Source organism: Nansenia antarctica (genome assembly GCF_963989245.1).
Source record: "Nansenia antarctica genome assembly, chromosome: 1".
Lineage (NCBI taxonomy): Eukaryota > Metazoa > Chordata > Actinopteri > Argentiniformes > Microstomatidae > Nansenia > Nansenia antarctica.
This window is the reverse complement of record NC_137674.1, coordinates 7,485,189-7,495,330: the sequence shown is the minus strand read 5'-3', so window position 1 is coordinate 7,495,330 and position 10,142 is coordinate 7,485,189. Positions and strand designations below refer to the sequence as shown.

At 43.7% G+C, this 10,142-nt stretch overlaps 1 protein-coding gene across 1 annotated transcript; it reads right to left on the bottom strand.

The window, feature by feature from the left end:
• Window positions 1–992: 992 nt before the first annotated feature.
• On the bottom strand, window positions 993–8,940 carry ston1 (stonin 1). Its single transcript, XM_080536899.1, has 4 exons — window positions 8,840–8,940; window positions 1,753–3,726; window positions 1,324–1,526; window positions 993–1,109 (listed from the first exon to the last, which is right to left on the bottom strand). Exons 2-4 carry the CDS (start codon window positions 3,647–3,649, stop codon window positions 1,044–1,046), a joined length of 2,166 nt encoding a protein of 721 aa, XP_080393025.1. The 5' UTR covers window positions 3,650–3,726; window positions 8,840–8,940; the 3' UTR covers window positions 993–1,043.
• Between the last annotated feature and the right edge of the window lie 1,202 nt (window positions 8,941–10,142).

The window sequence follows — 10,142 nt, the reverse complement described above, 5'->3', positions numbered from 1 at the left end:
GTGTGTCAAGCTATCCACTTTATTGATGCCCGTTAAATTATTGAGCACACCCACATCTCTGTCCATAGGCATGAACTAGTTAGTAATATTTAAGGCTATTAATTAACCTATAAGATCATAATATTCGTTTTTAGCTGTGCAAAAACTGCCATGGTCAGCTAATGGCTACAACACATTAGGGGGATCAGAATTATATTTAAAAACACAGTTTGTTAAATGCAAGTCTATACATTGTATACATTGTATTTCCTATTGTATAAAGACTGATTAACCTCTTGTCAACTCACAATGGATAGGCCTAATCTCATGAGAGAAATGTAAAGTGCAATGTGATGGTTGTGTGTTTTGGTGTTAGTACAATAATTGCTGTAGGCCTATGATGCTACTTCTGTACAATCATTGATGACAAGACCTTGTTGTTAACATCCATAGGAACACAACACTATTCTGGAATGTCAGGAGGCTATCTGTGATTGGGTACAAATTGCACAGTACAAAAGAGCAGTGTTCATCATAGCCGGATAGCGCCTCCTTCTATGCCTCTGTCCTATGGACAGATAGTAGGAGGGTTTGTCATGTATGAAGTGTTCAAAGACACTTTGTGATCAAATCCTTAATGGTTCATCGGGTGGTTGTCCACTTTGAAGGGCATCAAGCTTGCCAAATGTCTCATGCAAAGTAATTTAAAAGCAGGTAAACTGGGTTATTGAGCTAACTAAATACAGAGTTTTTTTTTTTTTTGCAAGGCACATTTGGCTAGATTGATGTACGTCAGAGGCAGCAACCACACAACAAACCATCAGTCAGTGAAAGAAAGTCACAAATTATGGCGGAGTGATTTTTATTTTGATACATTCTCAGAATCTATCTATCTAAGTCCATAGGACTTCCTTGGAGGAGGATGCTATCCGGCTATGTTCATTATTATATCCCTTTTAAATACACTATAGTATGTCCGTATAAAATTTCACTTAAATCCACAATTGGGACGATGGGTTGGCAAATGTCTTGGACAAAGGAGACAGAGAGATCATCGATCATCATCACTGTGTTGTGCAGCCCGATTGCCTGTGTGCTTCTGTCTCAATCCACTTCTTTTCTATTTCCACCTAAAGGAAAGACAGTTCCGTTTTATTGGGTAGATATGTTTTTTCTTTTTTTAAAGTTTAGCTTGTTCCACCACTTTTCTTTGTTTACACAACAACAAAACATTAAACAGAATGGGTTGTCTATAGTGTTGTAATGGTCACTTATATCAAACTCAGAGAATGCAAAGGTCTACATCAACAACATTTCAGTACACCATTGTCTCTTTAGCCTTACCTGACAATGATAGTGGGTCCTACTAGTCAAATGCTTCTGGGGCTGAATGTCACTCTCAATGCCAAACGACTTAATCCTGGTCTGTGACACTATTGCCCCAACCAGCTCACATTCCATAGTGACAAAAGGGTACCAATCAGTCGGGATCTCTTGATCAGAACCCAGTTCCAGCTTACAGGAGAAGGAGTGGGGATGGTCCACTGCTGTAAAAGTACGAGAGGATACTTGTAATTAGCACTATATGCCACTAGGGAGAGCACTTAGCATAGGGAAGCACTATAATTACATTACAACTAGAGTTGGCTCTGTGCAAAGAGGACTGAGAACTAATAATAATACAACAAATAAGGTTCAGTTATAGATGTGATCTTTATAATCCATTGCTAGGCCTGCTATATTTAATAAAAAATAAACTGCTTAATTAATTACCCATGTTTTTTGCTGGTAGTCTGTCAATCCTCCACACAATGGCTGAATACACATTCTCATACTTGACAGTGCCAACGGACACCTGCATGACTGGCTGTGACTCTGCCGCACTGACCGAGCCCAGACAGGCATTGCGGTTCATACGGGCTGTCAGAGACTTCCGCCGCAGCAAGGTCACCGTACGTGACACCTTGACCCAGTCACCCGGCACTGGCACACGGATCAGGACATTTTCACAAAGCGGCTGTGTGTCCGATATTCCTGAGGGTGAAGGGAAGGCTGTTGTCATGTTCAGGAAGGCCTGGAGCTCCACGTAAGCACCTTGCACCGTGACCACAGCCTTGACTGAGAAAGGCAACTCATTGCATGCGAGCGCTATTGTCTTGTAGCGCATAAGTTCCACCCTGCAGGCATCAGGCGGCGAGAACTTAATCAGCCGGGATCTCTGAAACTCCGACTCGTTGATGCACTTGTGGAAGTGGCAGTCCGTGATTTCCATCCAGGCCTCGTCACATTCCTCAGACCCATAGCTGGAGTCAAAGCGGAGAAGCCCCAGATCATTGAGAGCTAGGAAGCACTCCCCTGCTCCATTGAGGAAAGCTAGGCAGTGAATCCGTGTGAAGGCTGCTTGTTCCATAATCACCCCATCCTTGTCCTGCTGTACCCAGATGTGGTCCATGATCTGCAGTGACAGCTCCTGTTCCTCATAATGCCGTCTTTGTTGATGGGGCGGAGGCAGTCTAACGAGCTCCTCCTCCATAGAGGCCAACAGGTCCTCCATGTCTCCATGCTCTGTGGTGCCTAACTTCAGCAGCTGCTCAACCTCTGGCTCATGCGTTACCTCTAGCTTTGGATGGTAGCGCTTCTTCTCTGTGTGGGACACGTGCTCCACCTTCACTGTGAGGATCTTACGGGGCTCACCAAAGCTCTCCAACTTGAGACCCGAGAGTCTACATTGGGGCAGGAGCTGGAACTCTTTGAATGGCTTCTCCAGCCCTTTCTCATAGTACATCTGCAACACACCTCCGGGCAACAGACGCAGATAGATGGGACCCCACTGCCGAGACGACATGCGGTTCTTTTTTTCAGGGATCCTTAGCATTAAGGACCAGCCATCTCTCCTCTGGCTGCGGAACAGACCATGAGGAACGAAGGGTGACGGCCCCTCCCTCACCTCCTCCTCGTCTCTTTGTCCACTAATACAGGCGACTCCCCTCTCTCCCACTCCCACTCCCCCTTCCTCTGTATCGTTGTCTTCCTCTGCCCGCAGACCCTCTAGCTTATGGCAGATGTAGGAGTAGGAGCTCTGGAGCTGGTCGCGTGGCGGCTCGTTGCCGTCTTTGGTCCTGATGAAGAAGCGGGGCAGGCTTGAACCAGACTCTGAGTCTGAGGAAGAACTCTCTTCACAGTCCACACTGTGACCAGCCCCCTCCCAGAATGGATTAAAGTGACCCGGGTCACTCTGAAAGGCGGGGAAGGAGCTGGAACCTTCTACGGTGTCACCCTGGGGTGGGGAAGTGCCCTGCTCTGGGCCTGGGGAACGCGGGGTGGCAGTGGAAGTGCTGGAGAAGCTGTGGAAGAAGTCATTCTTTTCCCACGGGCCACAGTGGAAGGGAGAAGCATTGCTGGGCGTCTCCCTCACCGGAGTGCAAAGGGGAGTGTTGCAGGGCACGCAGGAACCTCCATTTAGGCTAAAGTGCATTTGAGGAGATTCAAGGGAACTGCTGAAGCTCCAGGACGCGTCTCCCACAGGAGGGAGAACCAGTTTCAGACCGTTAGGCCGGGGCACTGATCCTTTGTTTGCCCCGGGCGACTGCAGGGGCTTTTGGGTAATTGAAGGCGTGGCACCCTCATCCTCAAATGTCACCCAGTTTGGATTGTTCATGGAGCTGTTCATGGTTGTGATTGTTCGATGTTCAGATTCAAATCACCACTTCCTTCTTTATTGACTTTGACCTACGGAGGCCTTCCCTGCTGCAGAAAAAGGAGCAGATAAGAGGACATTTACTATCATTTGTTTAACCAGTATCAACATTAATACATTATTTCCTTCATACACAAAGCCACTCTCTCAATTAGGATAGTGCAGTAAACAAAATGTTTTACCACCAATGATATATAACACAAAATACATTCATACTAGGGCTGTCAATGTTAACGAATTAACGCTAAACGTAAATTATTTTTCTTATTAACGCAAAATAATCATATATAATCATACCAACATATATACATATTAGAACTACAGACATTAGACAGAAGTCAGTTTACGACTCCATTACAGAACCTCTATTAGCAAACACACTTCAGGAGGGCTGAGTGGTCTAAATTGATGGGTTCAGGTTGCAATCTCATCCGGAGGCACGAGTTCAAATCCTGCTTCTGGTAACTTGTTTTTTCTTTTCAGTAATATTGCAATATATATAACGGGTACGCTGTTGTTGAAGTGTTGGTGTTTCGGCACTGTGTCTACACTTTGCTACCCGATAGGATGGAATTACCGGTACATTTTTCATTCCCGTGTATGGGTTGTGGACCGTCCATTGACCTTGTTAATTATGGGTTGTAGTGTATATAACTTTCAAATTTGGGTTTAGAGATGCGAGATGCTTAATCCATTATGAAGCAGAATATGTGTTTTATAAGTTGGGAAATTGTGTTCCCAGTCATAAAAAGTTCACACTTTAACTAATTAAACCAAGCCCAAACAATTCTGAAACGCATAAGATAAGCATCTTTCCAGAGTCCAACTCCAAAACAGCTAAACGAGAGATGAGATTACTGTTATAGCTGCAGAAAGAGCGAGACAAGATGCACTGTCACAAACGTTGATCTGATGACAAAATAGCCTTGGGAAGTTACTGGGGTTTATGGGTCATATGTTGATTAACATGCATTGTATTGTGGAGAGTGATGCATATCAAGATTATAGCAATCTTAAGCTTCACCATATGAAAGTCACTTGGAGTGTGATTCCAATAACTATTTGTGTAACAAGAAGGACAACCAACAACTAAATGGTCTTAAAGCATAGCATCATATAGTTGACTACATTGGCTGAACTGTGAAAATGTAGGCTAGTTTATGTCATCCACCACACCCCAGCAGAGCAGACATGTTGTAATGATGTAGCAATTGATTCTTCTGCCAGTCAACCCCAACAAGGTCAAAACAGCTGTGTCTATGACACGCTGGCAACACTGTCCTCATCAAGAGCAGACTTCGTAACAACAGAGCACCCAAGGTTTCAATCTGTCAAAGCCATCAAACCACATATAAGTTAATTACAAACGATATTCCACGATCACAGCCTCCCTCACCCACCACCACAGAGTTATATGAAGACAACCAATCCCTCACTATAAATAATCATGGAGCCGAGAGCTCTGATGCAGGGTAATGGGCTGACAAGGCTCATACGGAGCCTGGAGAGCTGCATCATTCTAACGAGCGGGCCGCTTGATACGGCAGACATTTCTCTGTTCATCCTCTAAATCCTTCTTGTGGAGTCACTGAACTGTGATTTAAGAACTGATACAGGGCAAAGGGAGAATGGACGTTACTAGAAGCTAACTGAATCTCCCTCCAGTCATCAGAAACGACTGGCAAAGTCCTGCAGACTCACTCCCGGGACTGCCACCTCCAGCCTTCTGGTGGAGTAAGAGCTGAGACATTCCTCACATTCCTCTGGGACAAGCAGCATGCACACAGGAAATACCAGCCTACTCTGCTCCTACAGACCCACACAACAAACATAAACTTACTGTCACTATATCAATGATTCCACACACGTCAAATCAATTAGCCTACACGTCACTCTGAGCTCCTGCTCGCTTCTGTTTGACGACTAATGTTGACGGGTCTCCCACCCACTCCAAACTGATATCATGAATCATTAATCTGGAGATTTAACATGTCACACACTAGTAAAAGAGGAAATGTCACACACTAGTAAATATATTCTAGTAATGCTGAATATTTCCAACACTCTTATGTAAAATAAATATATAAATTAGAGCTGTTTATTGCAGTGCAATAATAATAATAATTATATATATTATATAATTATACATATAAATAAATAATAATAATTATTATTATTATATAATAATAATAATAATAATAATAATAATAATAATAACAACACATTAGACTTAAATAGCACTTTTCTAGACACTCAAAGATGCTTTACAGACTGAAAAGATTGAGTAGTAATAATAAAAAATAAAGTACACTATTTCTACTATGATTTCTCTTCATTGTATAACGTGGGATGCAAGTAGCCTATATAACATCCTTCTATGTTCTCAGACTGGATGTACCCGCGCCTGGTTCAAAATAGCCTAATGTTTTCCTCACATGATATTAATTAATCTAATTCCTATAATAACTTCAGATAGGAGACAAGGGCTCAGCTAATCAGGAGGCAGGGAAAGGCCTACATAAGATCACTGTGGAACGTTCCTACAGTCACATGATTTGATGAGTGGCTAAAACCACACTAGTCTGGTTGTCTCTAAAGTTATGTCAGAAATTTTCTTTCAGAATTTGAGTTGAGTCATTGATTTATCTTCCTAACTTAACGGTTGTATGACCTTATCAACAGATTCTTCTCTCAGGAAGGTTGACTCATATAGCTCAAACATTTGTATGTATAATTTTGCTTCAGACTAGATTCAGGAAGAATATCCCATTTAATCTTCAATTCAATACATAATAAGCTGTGGCTAATCTTCTTGTCTGTCTGTCTGTCTATTCAACCGATGTTATCATAATACTGTGTGATCTGTAAATCTTGATATTGCCTGTATCAGCTTCGACCCTGGCCTGACCCTGTGTCTAGATGTGCCCCAGATAGCCTAAGCATGGTTTGATTAGAAAAATCATTTTGACATGTAATTATGTTTTTTGATCTGATTGCTCTAACAATGTAGTTAGTTTCCAGACTCATGCCCATATATAAAAACAAATAGAATTGTTTGTTTCCTGTTCCTTATCTACTTGGGTGATATTACAGATGATTGTGGGCCACTGTTGACAATGGATGTCTCATTCACTCATATTCAGTCTCTACTGTTGTTTGTCAAATGTTTCCCGGTGATTGCTTGAGAGAGGTGAGCTAAGCTTGTCTGATTGGTTTAGGACAGGGAAGTGCAGTCAGGGATGGCAGAGCCTCACCAATCATACTCCAATTAAAATAGCTGTTATGAAAAGTAAAATACAATAAAGATTTCCCCCCTGATTTGTGTTATGAATGGCATTTCTGTAGGATTCCAAGCATTTATTTTATAGTCAAAAACACCACGTGGAATTATATTTAGTACTAGCGATATTGGGGGTCTGGGACAGTTCTTAAGTGTTCTGCACTGCGGGCTGGAGATGGTGTGGGTGCCCCGTAATGCGTCTACATCACAAAATGTACATTTGATCAGTAAGCAAGCTAACTATGATTGGAAATGAAGTATCCAGTTGTGGAATTATATTTATCACTACTTTGGCTGATGATGTGGGTTAACTAGCCAACTCCATAACATTAGCAGAGCGAACCAAAAGTACACAGTGAGAAACTACTCACTGCTCGTGCCGGACCAGGTAATGTTCATGCTTCTGTTCACACCTAAGCCTACTCTGTAAATTCCATGGAATTACACAAGGTCTTGACCAGGAAAAATGCCTAAGCGAATTTCCCTGTAAATTACGTTCACACATGCCCCTTACCAGGTAAATGCCATGTGTGAATGGGTTTATGTTTGGGATAGGCAGTCTAGAGGGGGACTTGCACATTTCATTAATGTATGCACTAGACGATATTGGCAACACTGTCTGTTGGTTCTGTTGTGTTTTTGTGCTCTGCAGAACAGACGGTTTCGCTGTGGGTTCACAAACTGGGTCACCACTGTTGTTTTGGCTTGGAAATAAAGTAGCCTATATATTCCTGACTGAGTTTTACCGATAGTCAAGGCATTATTGCAGGGTTGGAGGATTTTGTTTATGCTTCATGTGAGGAGTTTTTGGAACATTGCACTAAAGATCAGCTTCTGAAAATGTAATACGAGTAGGCTTGATCTAAGTGGTCTTAGTGATTAACATAAAGGAAATGTAAAGGCTAATGGTTAAATTGCTGTGTTGGTATGTGTGTCAATCTGGCTCTGATATGAGCCAGTGCCTCCCCAACCATTGACCTCACCACACATCACTGGTTTAGGACTACAGATAGAGTGAACTCATGGGTGAGTTTTCTGTGCATTAGGTGAATGGGCGATGCAGAGGCCTGACATGGTTGGCTAAAACAGGCTCTACACCCCATTGTACAGGCCCAGGACCCAGGGAATCGCCACTGACAACAGTTATGTGTTGAAGGCTTCACTGTGAAGGTACCAGGGTATACACAGGAATCTTGAGGTTAATTTCAATGCCTTTCTAAGACTTTTTAAAGACCTTGTCAATATTTTTCCAGACCTCACCGCCACTTCGAGCTGTTAGTCATCTTAGTTTTTTTTAATAAAAACGAATAAATTCACGAACTTTTACTAAACGTTTTTAGGACTCAAACTCTTTGGACGGAGTCTAGTTCAGAAAAATACAGGTCTACAAAATTCAAGACCTCATAAAATCGTGATAAGACTTTCATACTTATTAAGAGTCTTGATTTTCCCAACATTGATTCATCAACTTTTAATACTTTTCAAGACACCGCGGATACCCTGCTACTCAAAAGCGATTTGTTTATTGTTGTTGTTTTATTAGTAGAACTATGCTGTTTTGCTGTTTAACAGTTATATTATCAAAACACGTCCCTGTTTGTTTAGACAACATAGTCCACTGATGCTTACCGGACCTGGCTAAGTTATCGTAGAGAAAGTTTTTGTCGAATATTTCTATTGCGCACAATGACATTATGATACCAAATTCATATCAATAACAGCACCTGGCATATTTACGCTTTAGAAAAGACCAATGTCACCAAAGCAAAAAGAAGGTTCTGTTGCCTGGCAAAACTAACTTTCTTGGCTGCTTTTGTACGGGCCTACTGATGAAAGTTGGCCAATTGGCTTTGTGGAAAACTTACGAGACGAAACATACTTACGTTCTCTGCAGACCGATGGCAATCAAGTCATGATTAAAGTTTTCAATGTATAATAGATCGCGTAGATTCCAATTTCCAAAGCGGACCGGTTTCTCTCAAAATGGCAGAGGGAGAGAGAGAGAGCAGTTGTTATCCTTCTCTCCCCTTCCGACGGAGAGCTAACGGGACGGGACCGCTGAAGAGGAATGAGCGGGGGACGCACGCAATCCCCTCCTCCTCTCATCCCTTCATGCACACAATCCCCTCCTCCTTCCATCCATTCATGCACACAATACCCTCCTCCTCTCATCCCTTCATGCACACAATCCCCTCCTCCTCTCATCCCTTCATGCACACAATCCCCTCCTCCTCTCATCCCTTCATGCACACAATCCCCTCCTCCTCTCATCCCTTCATGCACACAATCCCCTCCTCCTTTCATCCCTCCATGCACACAATCCCCTCCTCCTTTCATCCCTTCACGCACACAATCCCCTCCTCCTCTCACCCCTTCACGCACACAATCCCCTCCTCCTTTCATCCCTCCATGCACACAATCCCCTCCTCCTTTCATCCCTTCATGCACACAATCCCCTCCTCCTCTCACCCCTTCACGCACACAATCCCCTCCTCCTTTCATCCCTCCATGCACACAATCCCCTCCTCCTCTCATCCCTTCATGCACACAATCCCCTCCTCCTTTCATCCCTCCATGCACACAATCCCCTCCTCCTTTCATCCCTTCACGCACACAATCCCCTCCTCCTCTCATCCCTTCTCGCACACAATCCCCTCCTCCTTTCATCCCTTCATGCACACAATCCCCTCCTCCTTCCATCCCTTCATGCACACAATCCCCTCCTCCTCTCATCCCTTCATGCACACAATCCCCTCCTCCTTTCATCCCTTCATGCACACAATCCCCTCCTCCTCATCCCTTCACGCACACAATCCCCTCCTCCTCATCCCTTCATGCACACAATCCCCTCCTCCTCTCATCCCTTCATGCACACAATCCCCTCCTCCTCTCATCCCTTCATGCACACAATCCCCTCCTCCTTTCATCCCTTCACGCACACAATCCCCTCCTCCTTTCATCCCTTCACGCACACAATCCCCTCCTCCTCATCCCTTCATGCACACAATCCCCTCCTCCTCTCATCCCTTCATGCACACAATCCCCTCCTCCTCTCATCCCTTCATGCACACAATCCCCTCCTCCTCTCATCCCTTCATGCACACAATCCCCTCCTCCTCTCATCCCTTCATGCACACAATCCCCTCCTCCTCCTCTCATCTGAACGAATGACGACGAGGTTGGCGT

What these genes read in the sequence shown, in the direction of transcription:
- ston1 (XM_080536899.1), bottom strand. Translation starts at nt 3,649, where the DNA reads ATGAACAGCTCCATGAACAATCCAAACTGGGTGACATTTGAGGATGAG. An exon ending in ACTACCAGCAAAAAACATGG is followed by an intron (nt 1,527 to 1,752) that starts GTAATTAATTAA and finishes GTACTTTTACAG; the next exon opens with CAGTGGACCATCCCCACTCC. An exon ending in GGACCCACTATCATTGTCAG is followed by an intron (nt 1,110 to 1,323) that starts GTAAGGCTAAAG and finishes TCTTTCCTTTAG; the next exon opens with GTGGAAATAGAAAAGAAGTG.